The 22,373-nt window shown below is 36.9% G+C and overlaps 1 protein-coding gene and 1 pseudogene across 1 annotated transcript in view; both read left to right on the forward strand.

Annotated features, from left to right (window-relative positions):
• Positions 1-22,373, forward strand: part of MACROD2 (mono-ADP ribosylhydrolase 2) — a 1,581,126-nt gene that overhangs the window by 60,119 nt on the left and 1,498,634 nt on the right. The window contains exon 3 of the mRNA XM_045295172.1: positions 17,502-17,609. Coding sequence (XP_045151107.1) covers positions 17,502-17,609 — 108 coding nt within the window. The remainder of the gene's footprint in view (positions 1-17,501; positions 17,610-22,373) is intronic.
• LOC101641160 lies at positions 20,681-21,254 on the forward strand (annotated as a pseudogene).

The raw sequence follows: 22,373 nt of genomic DNA on the forward strand, positions 1-22,373 counted from the left end.
CTAATAAAATGTTAAAAAAAAAAAAAGACAAAAAAAACAAGGCCCAAAACAAACAAACAAAAAACCCCACAACAAACTTACTGCCACAGAGACAACTCTAACCTATACTGACCCTATAGGACAGAATATAACTGGCCCTCTGTGTTTCCAAGACTGCAAATCTTTACAAGAATAGGAAGCCTCACCTTTTCCAGTAAAATGGTTTGTGTTTTTGAACTGCTAACCTTGTGATTAGTAGCTTAACATATAACCCATTATGCTATCAAACCACAAAAACCAATAACTCACTATTGCCAAGTTTATACCAACTCATAGCAACCCTGTAGGACAGAGTAGAACTGCCCCTGTGAGCTTCTAAAACTAAATCTTTACAGGAATAGAAAATCCTGTCTTTCTGCTGACCTTGCAGTTAGCAGCCTAATTCATAACTAGGGCTCCTTTCTAAAAGAGCCAGATTACAACTTTCAGTATAGCTCATCTAAATTTTGAAAAAAAATATTATGCAGATTTGACTTTTGAGTAAAAGAACTGAACTGAAAATTTCAAAGAGCAGCTAGAGAAGACAAAGTATTATACTGAAATGTGCCAAGACCAAATGTGCCTAGAATGCCAAAGAATAACATACTCAGCATAGCTTAAACTTTAAGAACTGAAGGGAAAAAAAAACAAGCCCTGAGTTGTGATATTGTAGGGTTCTATGGTCAAAAAGAAGATGAACAGAATACATAGAGTCACTGTGCAAAATGATTTGGTCAACTTTAACGATTTCAAGAAGTAGCATATGACCAAGAACTAGTGATATTGAAGGAAGAAGACCAAGCTGCATAGTATACACTAAGAAATTTGGAACACTGCCTAGCCAAATGATTGGAGGAAATTAATATTTATGCTTATTCCAAAGAAAGGTGACCCAACAGATGTGTAAATTATTAAACAATAGCTATTATATACAAGTGAAAGTTTGCTGAAGATAATTCAAAACCAGTTGCAGCAGTATATAGACAGTGAACTGCCAGAGAAATTCAAGCTAGATATAGAAGACATGGCATAAAGAGTATCATTGATGGTGCCAGATGGATTTTGGCTAAAAGCAAAGAATATCAGAAAGATGTTTATGTGTGTTTTATTGACTCTGCAAAAGCACTAGACTGTGTGGATCATAACAAGCTATATATGACTTTGAAATATAAGAATTTCAGAACCTGTAATTGCTCTTATGAGGGACTTGTACGTGACTAAGAATAATTTGAACAAAGGAATATTGCATGGTTTTGAATCAAGAAATGTTTGCACCGAGGTTTTGCTCTGTCCCCATACTTATTCAATTCTGTGGAGCAGATAATCTGAGAAACTGAACTATATGAAAAAGAATGTGGCAGATGACAAAACTTGGCTTGCTGAAAGCAAAAAGGACTTGAAGCACTTGTTGATGAAGATAAAATCCATCATTATGGATTCCCACTTAATGCAAAGAAAACCAAAATCCTTAGAACTGGACCATTGCCAATATCATGACACATGGAGAGGAGATTGAAGTTGTCAATGATTTCACTTTGCTTTGACCCACAACCAGCACGCATGGAAACAGTGGTTAAGAATCAAATAATGTTTTGCACTAGGCAAATCTGTTACACAAGACCTCTTTTAAACAGTAAAGAACAAATACATCCATTGAAGTCCTAAATTGAACCTGACCCAAATTATGGTATTTTCAAGTACCTTGTATGCATGTGAAAATAGGACAATCAATAAGGAAGACTACATAAGAATTGCTATATTTGATTTATGGTGTTGATGAAGAATACTGAATGATAAACAAAGCTTGTCAGAAGAATAAAAAAATATATCTCGCACAAAGTAAAACCAGAATGCTCTTTACAAGTGAGGATGGTGAGACTTCATCCCAGTAGATGGTCAGTAAAAAAGAGGAAGACCCCTGATGAGATGGATAAACAAAGTGGTTGAAATAAGGACAATTTTGACAATGGTACAGGATTGTTTTGCATGGAGTAGCCATGAGTCAGAAAAGACTCAAAGGCATCTAGTTACAACAACTTTTAGTCAATGTATAGCATGTTTTTCTTCCTTTTAAATTATTGTGACTTTTTTAGATATTGGTTTTACCACTATTTTTAGCAGTGTTTCGGGACATATACAGAGCATACTATACTTGTTGATCTTTGTGTCTCTTGGCTAGTTTGTGGATTCAGTCTTAATTCCTGAAAGTCAACAACCCTTGTTCTGATTCTAAATTTGAATTGGTTGTTGTTGTTAGGTGCCATTGAGACGAACCTCATGCACAACAGAACAAAACACTGTTTGGTCCTGTGCCATCCTCACAATTGTTCTTAGGTTTGAGGATATTGTTGTAGCCACAATGTAATTCTACTCCTTGAGGAATTTCCTCTTTTTTGCTGCGCTTCTACTTTACTGATGATGTTCTTCTCCAGAGACTGGTCCCTCCTGACAACATATCCAAAGTATGTAAGACAAAGTCTCGCCATCTTCACCCCTATGGAGCACTCCAGTCTCATTTCTTCTGAAACAGATTGAATTGTCCTGTTACCCTCAATATTCCTCTCCACATTTCAAAGGCAATGGTGCTTCTTCAGTCTTCTTTATTCAATGTCCAATTTTCACGTGAATATGAGGCAATTGGAAATGCCATGGCATTGGTCAGGCCCCTTTAGTCTTTGCTTTTCAACACAATAAAGAGGACTTGTACAGCAGATTTATCTAATGCAACACATCTTTTGATCTCTTCACTGCTGCTTTGATGAGCATTGATTGTGGATCCAAGTAAAACGAATCTGGACAACTTGCACCTTTCCTTGATTTATCATGAGGTTACCTATTGGTCTAGTTGTGAGGATTTTGATTTTCTTTACACTGAATTATAATCCATACTGAAGGCTACAATCCTTGATCTTCATTAGCAAGTGCTTCAAATCCTCCTCACTTTCAGCTAGCAAAATAGTATCATCTGCTTATCTCAAGTTGTTAATAATATTTCCTCCAATCCTGATGCCACACTCTTCTTCATATAATCTAGTTTCTCTGATAATTAAATAAGTATGGTGAAAGCACACAACCCTATCACACACCCCTAGTGATTTTAAAGCATGAAGTATTCCCTTGTTATGTTCACACACTGCCTCTTGATCCTTGTACAAGTTCTGCACAAGCACAATGAAGTGCTCTAGAATTCCCATTTTTTCTCAAGGTTATCCATAGTTTGTTACGACCCACACTATTGAATGCTTTGGCATAATCAATAAAACACAAGTAAACATCTTTCTGTTATTCTCTGCTTCCACCTAAGATCCATCTGGCATCAGCAATGGTATCTTTTTGCCAAGTTCTCTTCTGAATCTGACTTGAGTCTCTGGAAGCTCCCTGTCAATGTACTGCTGCAACTGTTACTGGATGATCTTCACCAAAATTATACTTGCCTGTGATAGAAATGATATTGTTCTATAATTTGAGAATTCTGTTCGGTCACCTTTCTTTGGAATAGGTATAAATATGGATCTCTTTGAGTCAGTTGGTGAGGTAGTTAGTTTATTGTGCCAACCTGGCTGATAAACACATGTGGATTAATTGAAGGGTGGAGAGCTAAATGGCTCTATGAGCCTCGTCTTTCTTGTCTCTTGCTCTTTGATCATTGGACCACTGTGCGGCTGCCTTGCTTGCTCTTTGCCTCAATTTGCAAGCTATACTACCTGTGGGACACCTAATCCGTGGACTGTGTCGCTGTAATTTGAGGTTTCTTCAAGACCTGCTTAGCCACACCATCTCTTGAGCTGTGGACTGTCAGACCCTGTCATCTGGCTGACTGTTGGTGACCTGCCTTGCTGTTTGCTACCTGTGCCCGGATAGCCTGAATTGCTCTACCAGGCAGCCCTCAAGACTTGAAGGACTGCCAGTGTCTCACAACTGTCTCACAGGAGTGAGTCGCACTGAACCATTTGTACTGCTTTATAATTTAATTAACTGTTTATTTCTTATGTTATATATCTGTCTATCTGTATAAATATATATAAAATTATTAGCATTCTGGTTTTGTTTCTCTAGAGAACCTGGTTTAACACAGTTGGCCAAGTAGCTGTCTTCAAAATTTCCTGACTCAGATGAATGAGTACTTCCAGTGTTCTCTCAGCTTGTTGAAACATTTAAATTGGTATTCCTTCACTTTATGGAGGCTTGCCTTTGGCTAATGCTCTCGGTGCAGCTTGAACTTCTTTCTTCAGAACCAGGTTTTGTTCATATGCTGTCTCATGAAATGGTGTAATGTGGTCTTGTTCTTTTTGGTACAATGGCTCTGTGTGTTCTTTCCATCTTCTTTTGGTGCTTCCTACGTCATTCAATATTTTTCCCATAGATAGAATCTTTCAGCATTGCAACCGGAGGCTTGAACTTCTTTTTCAGTTTAAGATAAGCCGAATGCTTTCTTTTCTTTTGATGTTCTAATTCTTGGTCTTTGCATATTTCTTTATAATATTTGGCTTTATTGACTTGAGCTACCCTTTAAAATTTTCTGTTCAGCTATTTGACTTCATCATTGCTTCCTTTTGCTTTAGCTGTTCTACGATTCAGAGCACATTTCAGAGTCTCTTCTGACATCCACTTTGATCTTTTCTTTGTTTCCTGTCTTTTTAATGGCAGTTTGCCTTCTTCAGGATTGATCATCTTTGAAGTTCTTCCAGAGCTCATCAGGTCTTCTGTCACTAGTGTTCAATGAGTTGAATCTGCTCTTCAGATGTTCACGAAATTTCAGGTCGGAGGGACTCAAGGTTGTATTTTGGCCCTGTTTGGATTTTCTTCAGCTTTATCCTCGACTTACATATGCGTCTGTTCCAAAGTCAGAATCTGGTCTGGTGTTAGCTCCTGATATTGAGCTTCTCCATCATCTCTGAACAAAGATGTTGTCAATTTTATTCCTGTGTGTTCCATCTGGAGAACTCTATGGGTATAATCCCCTTTTGTGTTGTTGAAAAAAACATATCAGCTATGAACAAATTGTTAATTTTGCAAAATTCTATCGTCATTTCCAGCTTAATTTCTATCATAAGTCCATATTTTCTAGGTACTGTTCTTTCCTCTTTGTTTCCAATTTTTTTCATTCCAGTTGCCAACAGTTGCCAATAATTACCAATGCATCTTGTACATTTGATCAATTTCTGACTGAATTTGTTGGTCCAACTCTTCAATTCTTCATAACTAGCTTTTGTGGTTGGTACATAAATTTGAATAATAGCCTTATTGATTGAATTTCCATAAAGGCAGATAGATATAATCCTGTCATAGATAGCATTGTACTTCATGATTGAATTTGCAATGTCTTTTCTTGACAATTAATGGCATGTCATTCCTCCTGATTTTATCATTTTTGGCATAGTACATTACATGAGATTTTGTTCCAAAATTTCCAGTAGTAGTCCATTTCAGCTCACTAATGCCTTGGATATTGCTCTTTATATATTCCATTTCATTTTTGACGATTTCTAATTTTCCTTGATTTATACTTTGCACATTCCAAGCTCTGATCATTACAGATATTTGTAACTTTTTTCTCCTTGTCTTAAGTCAGTCCTCATCAGCAAGTGAAAATCCTGCAGTCTCCACTCCCACAGGCTTTACCATACTCATCCACCACGATCATTTCCACTCCTCAGTGCCCTGACCCAATGGTCCATCTTCCAGCATTATCTCTGACAATGTTCTGCTTTCATTCGTTAGGCCTTCTTCCATTTTAAAAAAATCATTTTATTATGGGCTCATACAACTCTTATCACAATCCATACACACATCAATTGTGTAAAGCGCATTTGTACATTCATTGCCCTCATCATTCTCAAAACATTTCCTCTCCACTTAAGCCCCCCGCATTAAGTCCTCATCCCCCCCCCCACTCCCCATCCCTCATGAGCCCTTGATAATTTATAAATTGTTATTTTGTCATATCTTGCCCTGTCCGACGTCTCCCTTCACCCACTTTTTGGTTTTCTGTCCCCCAGGGAGGAGGTCACATATAGTTCCTTATAATCGGTTCCCTCTTTCCTACCCACTCTCCCTCTACCCTCCCTGCATCGCCACTCACACCACTGGTCCTGTAGGGCTCATCCGCCTTGGATTCCCTGTATTTCCAGTTCCTATCTGTCCTAGTGTACATCCTCTGGTCTAGCCAGACTTGCAAGGTAAAATTCGTGTCATGATAGTGGGAGCGGGGAGGAAACATTTAGGAACTAGAGGAAAGTTGTATTTTTCATCGTTGTTACATCGCACCCTGACTGGCTGGTCTCCTCCCCGAGACCCCTCTGCAAGGGGATCTCCAGTGGCCTACAAATGGGCTTTGGGTCTCCACTCCGCACTCCCCCCATCAGTCACTATGGTAAGATTTTTTGTTCTGATGATGCCTTATACCTGATCCCTTTGACACCTCGTGATCACATAGGCTGGTGTGCTTCTTCCATGTGGGCTTTGTTGCTTCTGAGCTTTATGGCCGCTTGATTACCTTCAAGCCTTTAAGACCCCAGACGCTATACTTTTTGATAGCCGGGCACCATCAGCTTTCTTCACCACATTTGCTTATTTGCCCGCTTTGTCTTCAGCGGTTGTGTCGGGAAGGTGAGCATCATAGAATGCTAATTTAATAGAAAAAAGTATTCTTGCATTGAGGGAATACTTGAGTGAAGGCCCACATTAGGCCTTCTTGCAGTATCTGACAGTGTATCAAAGTCTTGCACAAGGTTTTCATTTACTCCTTCCTCTAAAGTAGGGAGCCGAGTCCTTCTTTGTTGTCTGTTCTTAGTCTGGAAGCTCTGCTGAAGCCTGTTCACTTTGGATGACCCTGCTGGCATTTGAAGTACCAATGACATAGCTTTCAGCATCACAGCAATACACAAGCCACTACAGTACAACAAACTGACAAATTATGATGAATTGGTTAACAGACCTTTAAATAGTCAAGATTTTACATCGTTAGTGAATTATGAGGGTACCTAGTATCTTAATAATATAGCCATGAAAATATCATCACTTGGCAATAATTATTAAATGAAAACAAGGTAAATATGCATATGTAATAGAAATAATACATATTTTAAATATGCATATTTTATATGCATTAGCTATATTAAAGATATCTTATTGCTTTTTTTTAACATTTTTATGTTTGTGGCGATCACACAAATATGAACAGTGTGCACTCACTCATTGAAAAATATTGCTAAATATAGTAGATTTTATTTGTAACTATACTCTGCTTATATTGATTAAAAGATGAAATATTTTAAAAGATTTCACTGGAAGAAGTTGAATGTAAAATCTGCTAATGAAAGATTCCTTACATTTCTTTTTCTCTGGTTATTTGATGAGAATTTTTTAATCCTTGCATATGAATAGAGAAGTATCTTTATAATATTTTTCCAAAATAGCCTAGGAAATAATAATAATAATGATTAATGAAAATCTTTTTTTTTTCCTTAAATATTTTTACTTTTGATTCTTTTCTTCTTCAGAACTAGTGCTTTTAGTACAGTTTGGTAATTATGCAAATGTGTATGATTTTCACATATCAGTTCTATAAAAAACATTGAAGGAAGGAGTTGAGAGAATACTAGTCCAGAGTTTCAGGAAGATATATATCTAAGTTTTTAAGGGCAAGTGTTTATATTTTTCAAGTATCCTAGATTTGGAGATATTATAAAACTTCTTACATTCTTCAAATGCACTACTTGAATAATAATAACACTGATTTCAATTGTTATGGTGCTTGGCTTCTCTAGTACTTCAACCATAAATAGGAATTACGTGTTGTTCAACTTTTGTGATAACACATTTTGAGGAATTAATAGTCTTTATTTTTCTGTGAATAGTATGCAAAATTTATAACAGTTTACTGTGTTTCCTATATTTAAAATTATGCCAGTGATATTAGATGTATAATAATCATTTAGAATCATGTTTAAAACTTACCATAGGGCTTTCTAAAATGTTTGTGTTTGGGTCCTATCCTCAGAAATTTTGCTTTGTTCCATAAAGCATACTTGCTGAAAGTACCATAAAGATTAACAAATAAAAAATAGAACCTTTAGAGATTAGTGACTTGTAAAGTAGGAATTTAAAATACTATATTCAAATCATTTCTGAACAGAAACTTGCATTTATTTGTAATAGCCTTTCTATTATTGTTCAGTAAAATATTTTAAAGGATTAACTTTAATTTGGGAATGTTCTTTGTACTATGATTATTTTTAAATCCCATGTTTTCTATCATGCTCTCTTCAGCCTTGTTTTCTTACTTCAGTAAATGCTTAAATATTTATGATGTGTCAGTTATTGTGCTAGGAATCTGGAATGACTTAAAAAGGCAATAAACACCAAGCTAGCCTGGAAATTCTCATCTCAGAGACAGAAACTGAGAATTGATAACTACATAATATATTGAATGAGAAACCTATTTGAGGTAGTAGAGAAGACTTCATAAAACATTTGTAGGAGCTCCTAAAAGATGAATAGACTTTACCAAGGAGATGAAAGAGAATGGCATTCCAGTTAATGAGAACTTCATTTACAAAGAAATAGAAGGATAAAAGAGACTGGTTTGATAAAAGAATTGGGTGTTGGATGAGTTGTGGAAGATAAGGGTTGATCAGATAGGTTAGAGCCAGACTGGGAGGAGACTTTTATCTTTTGATTTAATTTATTTTAATATTTAACTGAGAGTACTAAATTGTGGTGTCAAGAAGTAAAGATGATTTTGAGATATTTTAAGAGGAGAATTGGTAGGACTTAACTAGTTGGATCCAAGTGAGGAGACTTAACATTGAACTAAAGGTAAAGGAGTTAAGAGCAACTAGTTGGAGGAGTTAAGGAAAATGCAGAATTTAATGAAATGTGATATCTACAATCCTCAACGGTGCTTCAGTAAATAAACAAGGACCTTCTAATCCAAAAGCCTTTTTAAAAACCTTTATCTGTTTTAACAGTATTTCAGCATAAGTACACTCTCCTTTCTCACCATCTAATACCATGTTTACATGTGTCCCTTTATAAAAATAAAGCAGTGTGATCTGGTAGTCTACAATCAGTGCCCATGTGTGATTTAAAAATCTACTTTGAGTAGTTAAAACTATGGAAACAGATATGTGCTGAAAGGTTTATATATAACAAACTTTATATTATAGTCTTATATTTATGTATATGATTAGTCATATCTAATGACAAAAAAGGCAAGAGATCTAAATGTTCTCAAAAAGGGATGAATTAAATGTTATGCTATATTTCTTTGCTGGATTGGTAAACTTAAAAAGGATGAGCTGTTGTAATAAAGAGCCCAGGAACCCTGGGTGGTGTAGTGGATTCCATGTTGGGCTACTACCCTCAAGGTCAGCAGTTTAAAACCACCAGGCACTCTTTTGGAAAAAATATGAGACTTTCTACTCCTGTAAACAGTATTGGAAACCCACAGGGGCAATTCTTTTCTGCCCTATCGGGTCACTATGAGTTTGACTCGACTCAATGGCAGAGTTAGTGAATAAAGAGTCCTCATAATAATTCAGAGGAACCCTGGCACCATAGTGGGCGACTACATGTTGGGCTCTAACAACAAGGTCAGCCGTTTGCTCCCATCAGCATCTCTGAGGGAGAAAGACAAGGTTTTCTATCCCCATAATGATTTACATCCTCGAAAACTCAATGGGGCAGTTCTACTTTCTCCCAAATGTTAGAATTGACCTAATGTCAGTGAGTGAGTGAATAATAATTTTATGGTTTAAAGATTTTTTTGTCTTTATTTCTTAATTTATGTAAAATAGATGTTTCAGATTAGGTAGAAGCTCTATTTCAAGTAGAACACAGGTTTCTTTAACCCTATTTCTTTTTTATAATTTAGAGCATTATAGTCTAAGCGGGGATGTTTTACCCTACTTCTTTTTTATATCTTAGAGCTCCATTGTCTAACCTGGGATGTAGCACATCCATATTCTGGCTGTAATGAAAATGTTTTTGCTAAGATAATCAGTGCTGACATTATTGGTACAGCCAGTGGGACTTTTTCATCCTTGTATTACTACTCTGTAACATTTGATGCTGCTAATCATTTCTTTATTCAACTTTTTCCTCCTTCGGCTCCTTTATGTGGGTTCCTTATTTTCTATCTGAGTATTCACTCTTTGTGTTATTTTCATGTGCCTTTCCTATTGCACAACCTACAAAAGTTAGTGTTTTTTAGTAGTCTGTCTTTGGCCCGTTTACATTTATGTGTGCATCCATGATGATTTCATCCATGCCACTAGCCACTTGATGACGGATTCTAAATCTGCTTCTCTGGCCTGAAAACATTTCTTTAGAGGTCTGTTATCTGTATGCATAATGCCTTTATCTGAATACTCTGCAAGAAATTAAAATTTGACAGATTCAAGACTGAATTCTCTTCCTTCTTAAGTTGGCTTTCTAATTTGTACTTCCTTTCATAGACACCCAAGATAAAATCTGGGAAGTGAACCTCAGTAAATTTCTGTGCCCTCTTCTCCTCCAATCTCAGTGAGATTGGAGCATTTTATTAAATATGCTATTTTGCATTACTTACATTCTCCTTTTACCCCTTACCTCATTGCCACAGTCTTGGTTCAGGCCAAGACTATTTTATGAGCTTCTCATGGGGTCTCTGTCTCCATTCAGAGTCCCTTCCAATCTTGCTTATTGATTAAATAGGTCAGTGATTTTCTTCAATTGGCCTGTGGCTGTGTGTTTTCAATTGTATAACATCTGGCACAGTGCCTAGTGCAATTCAGCTGTTAATAAATACTTTATACTAATGATAATCACAAGTGGAGATACTGTGAATAAAGATAAAACCAGAGTAGTAATTATATTAATTAAGTACTTATTAGCATAACCCTGAAAGAATATTGGGAGAAAATTAAATATAACTTTGACATGGAAAAAGTCATGGAACTAACGAAAATAAAAACTTGGTTCACCGTTGAATATAACCTGCAATTTTAGTCAGAGAAATCAAGAAGTTTGTTGCAGATAGCACTGTGTAGAGAAAAAAAGAACATACTTCCCAACTCAATCAGTTTATTAATCTAACATCTGTTCCTTTAAATTTGGATAAAACCATATAGACCCAGCCAAGGCAGCAGGTAACAGAATGCCATAGACTGCATATTCTTGTGCTGGTCAGTTAACCGAGATTCTTCTTGGGCACCTGTTTTGTCATCTGATCTCTGATGCTCCTTCAGATGCTCCTTTGTATTTTCCCTGACTCCAGCTTTCTATTGGACTTCTTCACTCTATTTGCTCACCTCATTTTCATGTGTTCAGAGCTTCAGGTGAAACATTTCCATCTCTATTCCTTATTCATGGGCTATGGCTCTGGAGATGAGAGAAGTATTTGAGTATGGTTAACAACTATTTTTTCAAAATAAGATGGGTATGTGTTGGTATGTATGGCACCAAGCAGGAATTCTGCCCAATCTGTAAGGTTAATAGTAATTATCTTCCTTCTCCTTCTATATAACATCTATTGTATTTTCACTATGTGTATTTGTCTTACTCCATTTAATCCTGACAGCAATCCTATGAGATAGGAACTCTACCTTATCTGTGAGGAAACTGAAATCCAGCGATGTTATGTTTGACTAGTGTCAGCTAGTAAATGGCAGGGCTGGATTAAAACATAAGCATAATGCTTTCAGAAACTCTGCTCATTATCTCCACCCTTCATTAATTATTAGAAGAGGGCATAATATAAGAGGTACATATATAGTTATAACAAAAATAAAGGAGAGGCTTTAAAAATGTATTAAACTTCAAGATGTGTGAGGCATCATCATGAAGGAAAAGGTAGTTCTGTCTTTAAGTAGTTCTGTGATGTTGGGTAAGTAGCATAACCTCTCAGTAGGCCAGCTTTGTCATGTATAGAGTTTCAAAGTCCCTTTAAAATTTTTATCAAATTCCAATTAAAAAATTAATTTCATGCTTTGTAATTCCTTTCTTCCTCTCTATTTAGTAGTGATACATTACTGTTGTATCATCTGAAAATCTCAATTTTGCATTTAAATCACACAAATTATTTATAAGCTTTGTTTATGTCACCATAGAAGTCCATTATGTTTTAGTATGTGAATTTTAATCTCTTATGGAACAAATCCATGGGGTTTAGTGGTGCAGTGGTTAAATGCTCCATTGCTAACCTGAAGGTCAGCAGATCAAACTCACCAAGTGTTCTACAGGAGAAAGATGGAGCAGTCTGCTCCAATAAAATTTTACAACCTTGAGAATTATTTGGGATAGTTCCACTCTGTCCTGTAGGGTTGCTAATGAGTTGTAATTGATTTGATTACAATGGGTCTTTATGGGCATAGAACAAACCAGATTCTCTTAAACAAACAAACAAACAAACAAAAAAGTTCAAGGAGTCAATAGGCCAATCAATTCTAGATCTATTATATATTTACTATATCATTGCTTATGTGTGAGCCCCTGTACAATCTTAATGTTAGTCAGTTGAACAAACATTTATCCTAAGCTTCAGAAAGTTTACAGAAATGTTCACTGTGTAGTATCTTGAAACTTAGTCTTTGAGAATTTGAATTTTTATAAGATAATAAAATATCAAGACACTATTAGGAAATATTCTATTTTTGTGTCAGAGTTTCAACATAAACCTAGACACATAGAGATTTCAAAAATTTAAAATTTTCACAATATTCCTAATTCCAGGAGATCTTTTTATAACTTATAAATATGTATATGTATATATGCAATGGTTCAAGAAACAAAGGTTTTCTTTATTACATGTTATGCACTGTAATCCACCACTTGTCTGTCAGTTTGTCTTCTGTGGTGGTTTGTGTGTTGCTATGATGCTGGAAGATATGTCACTGTTACTTCAAATGCCAGCAGGGCCACCCAAAGTGAACAGATTTCAGTCGAGCTTCTGGACTAAGAACTGATTAGGAAGAAGGAATCAATTACCCAATTCAGAGAAGTAGCTACTGAAAACTTTATGAATAGCATGGGAAAATTGTCAGATGCTGAAGGCCTAATGAATGGAAGCAGAACATTGTCAGAGATGAGGCCAGGAGATGGACCCCTCAAGTTGGAAGGCCTTCGAAATGTGACTGAGGAGGAGCTGCTTTCTCAAAGGAGAGTCAAGCATGGTGACGTAAATGGAGTAAAGTCTGTGGGAGTAAAGCCTCAGGATCTACATTTACATGACTCAAAATGAGAAGAAACTGCTGCAAAAACCTATTAATAATCAGAATTTAGAATGTACATTATGAATCCAAGAAATATCTTAGGTATTGGTGAGTTAGAACAGCCTGGGATTGGGCATTTTGAATTAAAAAATCATATAGTTTACTATGGTGGGAATAACAAAATGAAGAGGAACGACGTGGTATTTATTGCCACAAGGATCACTTTAAGATCGATCTTAAAGTACAATGCTGTCTGTGATAAGATAATGTCTATCCAACTTCAAGGAAATCTAGTTAATACAACTATTATTCAAATTTATGCATCAACCACTAAAGCTAGTGATAAATAAATGGAATAATTCTACCAATGTTTTTTATCTGAAATTGATCAAACATGCAATGAAGGTGCATTGATAATTATTGGTGACTGGAAAGCAAAAGTTGAAAACAAAAAGGAACAGTAGTTGGAAAATATGGTCTTGGTGATAGAAATGAAGCTGGAGATCGAATGAATTTGGCAAGACCAGTGACTTGCCCTCGCAAATACCTTATTTTAACAACATAATCAGCAACTATATACTTGGATTTCTCCAGATGTAATTTACAGACACTAACTTGACAATATCTGTGCAAAGAGACAATAGAGAAGATCAGCACCACCAACTAAACACGAGCCCAGGGCTGACTGTGGAACAGATTATCAATTGTTCATATGTAAGTGCAGGTTGAAGCTGAAGAAAACTGAAGTAAGTCCACAAGAGCCAAGATATGACTTTGAGTATATCACAACCTGAATTTTGAGATCTTGTCAAGAACAGATATATGCACTGAACACTAATAAGAGAAGACCCCATGAGCTGTGGAAGGCATCAAGAACATCATTCATAAAGAAAGCAAAAGGTCATTAAAAGAAAGAAGAGATCAAAATAAGTTGGTCTTGCCAAATTCTATCTAACCATCTCTATCACCAAGACTATATGGAGAAGACAATTAAAATATTATTATGAAATGTGCAAAGACCTAGAGTTAGAAAACCAAAAAGAAAAAAAACATGCCACCATATCTTAAACTGAAAGAATTAAATTCGAGCCTCAAGTTTCAACACTGATAGAGTCTTTGGGCAAAATGTTTAATGATACCAGAGGATTAAAAGATGGAAAGAATACACAAGAGCCATTGTACCAGTAAGAACTGGTGGACATACCAACATTTCATCAGCAACATTTCAGAAAACAAGGCACCAAGAATTGGTAGAATACCATTTGAAATGTTTCAACAAAGTGATGAAGCACTGGAAGCACTCCCTTGCCTATGCCAGGAAGTTTGGAAGACAACTTCTCAACTAAATGACTGGAAGACATACATATTTGTGCCCATTATAAAGAAGAGTGACCCAATAGAGTGCTCAAATTATAGAACAGTATCATTTCTATCATGTGCAAGTAAAATTTTGCTAAAGATCATCAAACAACAGTTGCAGCAGTACATTGACTGGGAGCTGCCAGAGGTTCACGATGAATTAATGAATTCAGAAGAGGACATGGAACAAGGTGTATCATGGCTAATGTCAGATGGACCTTAGGTGAAATCAGAAAATGCTGGAAAGATGTTTACTTGTGTTTTATTGACTTTGCCAAGGCATTTGAATGTTTGGATCAAAAGAATGGAAACTCCAGAATACTTCATTGTACTCATGAGGAACTTATACATGGATCAAGAGGGAGTTGTGTGAACAGAACAAGAGAGTACTGCATGGCTCAAAATCAAGAAAGGTGTTCATTGGGTTGTGTTTTCTTACCATGTTTATTCAATTTATATACTCAGCGAATCAACAGAGAAACTGGATTATATGAAGATGTATGTGGCATTAGGATTGGAGGAAGGCTTAATACAACCCGTGATAAGCAGATGACACAACCTGGCTTGCTGAAAGTCAGGAGGACTTAAAGCATTTGCTGGTGAAGATCAAGGATTCTAGACTTACCATATATACTTGTGTATAAGCCGAATTTTTCAGCACATTTTTTCCAGCATATTTTTAATGCAGTTTTTGTGGTAAAATTAGGTGTGTTGGCTGATATTCGGGTTGGCTTATACTAGAGTATATATGGTAAGTGTGGATTACAACTCAATGTAAAGAAGATCAAAATTCTTATAACTGGACTAATCAATAGGTAACACCATGATAAATGGAGAAAAGATTGAATTTGTCAAGGATTTTATCTTGCTTGGATCACAATCAGTGTTCATGAAGGCAGTCAAGAGATCAAAGAATGTGTTGCATTGGGTAGATCTGCACAAGACATCTTTAGAGTATGGAAGACTGAGATATGCCCTACTCAAGCCATTTTCTTTTCAATTGCCTCATATGTGCTTGAACTTTGGACATTGAATAAAGAAGATCGGAGAAGGATACATTCATTTGCATTATGGTGCTGGTGAAGAATCTTGAAAGTACCATGGACTGTCAAAAGAACAAACAGATCTGTCTTGGAAGAAACAGTCAAAGGTCTCCTTACTGGGAAGGATGGTGAGATTTTTGTCTTATGGACTTTGAACATATTGTCAGGAGAAGACAGTTCCTGGAAGAATATATCATGCTTAGTAAAGTTCAGGGGCAGGGGTGAAAAAAGGAAGGCCCTTTATATATGATTGGCGTAGAGACTGCAACAGTGGGCTCCAACATAAGAACATTTGTGAAGCTGGTACCAGGCAGTTTTTATTTTGTTCATAGGGTCCCTATAAGCCAAAATGGACTTGATGCCATCTAACAATAGCAACAACCAGTCATGATGCTACATTCTTCTTCATATAATCTAGCTTCTCTGATTACTTGTTCAGCATACAGATTGAATACGTATGGTGAGAGGATACAACCCTGACACACAACTTCCCTGATTTTAAATGATACAGTACTGATCTGTTTGAACAACTGCTTCTAGGTCCATGTACAGGCTCTGCATAAGCACTATGAAGTGTTCTGAAATTCCCAGTTCAAAAGGTTATCTGTAGTTTGTTTATAAGACTGTAAATCTTTTTGGTAGCCTCATTTTTCTCCTGTGGAGTAACTTGTGGGTTTGAACTGCCAACCTTGTGATTACCAGTCAAAGGCCTGTTTCCTTAGGCCTACCACTTTTTTTAAGGAAAGAAATGATTTCTATGAGGAAGACACAGAGAGAAAGGTTCATTCTAATGGCCACAAATTATTGTCTTAGTTTTGACCAATTTTTCCCTTTGCCTGTTGGGGCCTAAAGATAATTTAGATGACTTGTAGCCTCTTCTCTCTAATCCTCCAGATATCTTATCTGAGACGTTCATCCATGCATGTTCACCTCACACTGTTTTAGTGAATAATTATTACCATATATACTCTTGTATAAGCTGAGTTTTTCAGCACATTTTTAATGCAGTTTTTGTGGTAAAATTAGGTGATATTCGGGTCGGCTTATACTTGAGTATATTCCATAAAAGATTGCACAGCTCATAAGTACTTTGAAAACTTTAAGTTTGTAAATCACTTTTTCTAGAAGTATATCAGAAATCTTTTAATACATAGCAATTCAGCATATTTACAAACACGTATTTCCTCTAGCTTTGTTTTACAGGTTTAATTTGTCTTAACATTACTCTTTGTTAAAAAATAAAATGAAGAGTCAAATTTTTACTGTTACTCTGAAACATTTTAGAAGAAGACATCAAGTTTTAGAGCATAATAGTTTTGTTGTGTCTGAAATATACTGGCTTGCTGGCTCTTGCATGCCGAGCAAGCAATTTCTCGTTTAACTCTAGTTGCATGCTTGAGACTGATATGTTAATACAGTTTGACATAAAAGGAGTACTTTTAAACATTATATTCTCCTTGATCTAGCAAACAGCTGAACATAATGTTTTGTTCACAAATATTCTTTTTAAAGAGGGCTTTTATGTAACTGGAACAAAACAGAAATAAAGTACTACACTGAAAATTGAATTTGATAGTTACACAGCTCTTTCTTATCTCTCTGTAAAACTCATGGTATATAATTTTAACATGGGCCCTTTTATAATAATAACAAATGGTGAATGTTTTTACTCACCTGTATACCATTTCTAAGTGTATTTATGTCCATTATACAGGATACTGCATTTGGATTGAGTAATATAAAATAAATAGAAGATAAGCCACACCTCTGATAATTACATACTTATTTCTACCTAATTGTTTGGATGAGATTCATAATGGCTCTTGTACTAAAGTTACCTTTATTAAATTACCTAATAACATTGCTAATATGATCCCTTTTATTACAGAGGAAAATCCTCAAGAAGAATCACAGGAGAAGAAAAGTTTGAGTGAAAAAGTTTCTCTCTACAGAGGTGACATCACAGTACTAGAGATAGATGCTATAGTCAATGCGGGTGAGTAGTAATTTTTCTGTGACTTATTATATATGTATTTACTGTTTAATTCTGGTCATAAATAGGAATGAGGTGTTTTAGGGAAAAGTTTTCTTATGTATTTCTCATATTTATTTAAGAAACTGAAGATATATTTTATATATGTGCTGGAGTTCATGTTCTGACTCTATAAGATATATAGTTCATTTTGAGACCAGGGTATTAGATCACTGAATTGTTGATGGATTACTGTAGAAAATCTTTAAAATGATCCTTAGTGTCTGTGTTCTACTCTGCAGTCTATAAATAGGAGCTTAAAATTTTAAGTGGTTTTATATAAACTACCAGGCTCTTGTATATTTTTGTAATTTCTAGCCATTGATCCTAGTTCTGTCCTGGAAAGTACAATTGATGACATTTACCTTCTCTCCACATTACTTGAAGGCACTCTCAGGAGCTCTTCTGTTCTTGTCGTGAACATAAAATTAAACTTGTCTTGCTAGCACCCTCAATAGCAGTAACAACAGTCTTTCTTCCTTTTTTAAAAATTGAATGCACAGACTGGTATCTTTTTCACTTCTTACGTCACCACGTAAAGCAATGTGTTTCTTTTATAGCCCTCCTAAACACTGGTACTATATAATTGCTAATTGAACTGAAAATACAACAGAATGTCTAACACCTCTGGCCAATATTAAACAGCACATTCAGCATTGACACAGTGAACCAATTTGGCACTGGTTTAAAAAGTATTATTTGGTCAATGCCTAAAAAATGTTTTATTACATTTTATTAAAAATAAAATAAAATTATGCCATAATAACTATCTGTGATGGCTTATTAATATTCCCTACTTCATACATCATATCCTCTAGATTCTAATATCTATTGTGTTGGTTACATAGGAACTCATGAATAACGTGTTTATTAAGGATGGTAACAGGTTGTGAGAAATGCTCAGGGTAGTTGTTTACCAGGACATGTTACAAACTTTCAGGTCTGCTAATAAATGGCCAAAGGGGCACACCACTCTGCTGTAAGCCTCAGCAGGAAGGCATTCAGCTCAAGTTTCGTTGGTCAGCAAACTCAATTTCCAGAATTAAGTGCCCAGAAACACCCGACTTCAGTAATCCTCAACTGGAATGCACTCAGGTCCACTTCCACAAGGCAGGATATCTAACTTCCCCAATTAGTGCCCACAGGCACCATGCTCTGTAAGGCAGACCCCTGCCCCCAAAAAGACCCCCCTAAACAAAAACAAAACAAAACAAAACCCCACTCATTTAACTTGATCCCTGGGTTGGGAAGTCCATCATTCTGTTCCATGCTCTGGCTCCTGGTTCTGCCACTGCTCCTCTGATGGTATAGCTGTCTCTGAATCCAGGAGGCTCGCTGCACAGGGGTTTCAGGTCCAAAGGACACACTCCACTCCTGGCTCTTGCTCGTAATGAGAGCCCTCTTCCTGCTTCTCAGAGAGCTCATTTTATACACACCAAGATGCCATTACAGGGCATCTTGTAATTGTAATTACTCACAGGCTAATCCTATTAGTATCTTCCCCCACCTTCTTACCATATCCACGCAGAGAAAGGTCATTTGGTGGGAGTTAGAGACTTTGGCTGGACGCCCCATGTTAAATAGTTTGCTGCCCCTGTACTGTCCCATCACTATTTTAGTTCTATCATATTTTATCTTGTCCTCACCCATGTGTATAATGTTTTCATAGCTGCCATCACAGTGTATAAGGATATGACAAATGAACCTGAAGGTCAGCTAAATGTTTCACTCACTCCTCAAAATCATTTGGCAATGGTGGCTCAGCACTAAGACTGTGATGATTGTAACTTGGCCATGGTCTGCATCTCACATTTGCGTTACTCAGGTACTTGAACTAAATAAAACCTAGGCTAAGTCTTCTGCACATTTGTTTCTTCTCTGTATGGTATTATGCATACTTGATATGTTTTTAATTAATTTGATAATTCATTTGTTTATTTTTAAACAATTTAATTAATATACAATTAACATATTTTGATAATGCAATCACATTCATGCAAATTGTGCAACTCTCAGTACAATCAAGTCCAGTATATTTCTTCCTCTGTGTACCCACACATTTTCTAAGTAGTACCTTACACAAGATAAAGCACAAGTTGTAGACCCAAATGACTGAGGTTCAAACTCAGGTTCTTATACTCAGCACCATTTTTTGTTTAAACTTTTTATTTTTAAGCAAATATAAGATACTGCACCTTTGTGAGTTTCTTCCAATGGTGACATATGTTTTAACCTACATTCATTTGAGAGTGTGACTTGTCTCTGTGTGTTTTCCCCTATCCAATTTTATTTCAAATGTAGATTTCTATAATCACAACCACAGTCAAAATATAATACTCTATCATCATCACATGAGAACTTCATTATTCTACTCTGAGGCAATTGTGTGTGGGCCGCTTCTGACCTGGGTACAAGGGAGAAGCAAATCCAACTCTACACCAGCCCAAGGTCAATTGCCACAAGGCAGAGGTCAGATATACCTCCACTTTTCAAAGTTCTTTACCCTAATCTGACACTAACCATCCTTTCCAGGATACTCTACTTCTCTGCTCCATTCAATAATTCATTGCAATGGCTACATAGAACTCAAAAAGGTTTATTAGGGCATTTCACAGGTTACCACAAGCTAGGATCAGAAAACATTAAGGATACAGTCCTCTTGTCCACAGCACCTTTTCTCAGTCATGCCAGCAGCCACATTTCTCTTTCCAGTCCTCAGCTTCTCAATGATGGGGTCCTCTGGCCTCTGCCTTGTTCCATGGGCCAGGAAGCACCATTATGCCTCACAGTCTCTGTGCCACACCTCTGCTCTGCCTCAGTCCTGTTGCTGCTTCTCTTGTGTATCTCATGTTCTCAGTGCTGTGGTCCTATTGCCTCTGTGGTTTCTGCCACTTTAGGTAGGGATCTCCCACCTATTCTGATGGTGGCTCTTATATCTTGATGGTTTGGGAATTTCCTATTTCTGCTTCTTCTATGGCTCTCTTATGCTCACAAGAATGATAAAACTGCTCTGTCTTCCCCGCACTAGGAGCAGCTCATCTGCTACTGCCTCTCATCCCCTAAAAATGTACGCCTGCGCCAAATTCGTCTCCACCCCTTCCCTGGTCAGGAGCACCTCCCAGCTGCTTAGCCGACCACTGTTTGTGTTGGTGCAGAAATGGCCCGAGACACTGACAGACAAGCGCTTCAGCAGCTTGACAGCCCCACGTTCCCAGACCTCACTTATCCCTAGTTGCAGCTTCCAAACCAGCACCGTCTCAAGGGGCATTGACACAGCCGCCATTGCGGCCGGGGGCGGCCGCAGTTGGAGCGGCAGGCTCTGGAGCTGGCATTGGGACTGTGTTTGGGAGTCTCATCATTGGTTATGCCAGGAACCCTTCTCTGAAGCAGCAGCCCTTCTCCTACGCCATCCTGGAATTTGCCCTCTCGGAGGCCATGGGGCTTTTCTGCCTGATGGTGGCCTTCCTCATCCTCTTCGCCATGTGAAGGAGCCTTCTTCACCTCCCATAGTTCTCTGTCCCACGTCTCGTCTGCCCTATATGTTGCTTTCCCTGCACCTCCCCAGGCGGCCCGGGGAAAGAAACTGGCTCAGGGTTTGACAGAGGGAAGACAAATAAATACTGCATTAATAAAGAAAAAAATGATAAAAGTGACCAATTCTTCCTATTAGTGTTTTATACACTCTATTTGCATGATCCCACCAAATCTTTTGGTAAGCGTTACAAAGACGTGGATAGAAGAGTCATAGTTAAGCAATTTTACTTTACCACATACTCCTTTGTGTTCTTACTCCCCTCACCATCCTCCTCTCTGTTCTCTATTGTTTGTCATTTTAAGACCATCATATGAATAAAATAATACATCATATAACACTTTGCTTGCCTTTTTCTATATATAATTCTCTTGAGTTTCATTCAAGTTTTACAGGTGTAAGGAGTTCATTCATTTTTATTGCTGGGTATATTGCATGAGTATGCAGTATAAAGGCAAACAAGTAATCAGTTGCTATGCAGAACTTTGAAATTCTCTTCAGAGCTATATCTAAGATGCTAGGGTCAAAAGAAAGACAGACAAACCAGGGAAGCAGGTGAGTGCATGGTGCAACTTGGAGGCACATGTATCGAGAGTGCTTGGAACAAATACAGGCGGAGGCAGGATCATGGAGTGCTTTGTATCTCACATTCAGATGCTCACACTTTTTTTTCCTTTCTATTGGAGAAGGTGGGAATTCTTTGAAGAATTTTTCAGAGTTCTGATGTAATCAGATAGGTGTCAAAAAGAAATATTTGATAGCAGTGTGATGAATAAATTAGGGAGAGATTAACTTGTGGTGGAAAGTAGAAGCAGAGATGGAACTTATTTGTACTAAATAGTTAAACTGAACTATGTCTGATAATCTCCCCCTAGCTCATTACCTGTAATGTTGGTGTTTCTGACTTTCCCCCTCTAACTCTGGGATGAGTCTTTGTTAATTCTGGTTCGAAGCTAGTTTGATTCAGACTTAGTATGACTACACAAGATCAGGGAAAAACATTTTTTAAAATCCTCCTAAATATAAGTACATTTATTCTTTCAAAATTAGAAATTTTCCTAACTTGTCCATAGGCATTTCTAAGGCATTGCCCATTTGGCTTTCCCAAACTTTTCCACTAAAACTCTTCTTACCGTGTCCGCATAAGATCTTTTTTTCTGGATTTCTCCGTCTCATTTAGTACTGTTGATATTTAA

Source organism: Echinops telfairi, unplaced genomic scaffold (genome assembly GCF_000313985.2).
Source record: "Echinops telfairi isolate 266 unplaced genomic scaffold, ASM31398v2 ScPeMD7_5592;HRSCAF=6446, whole genome shotgun sequence".
Lineage (NCBI taxonomy): Eukaryota > Metazoa > Chordata > Mammalia > Afrosoricida > Tenrecidae > Echinops > Echinops telfairi.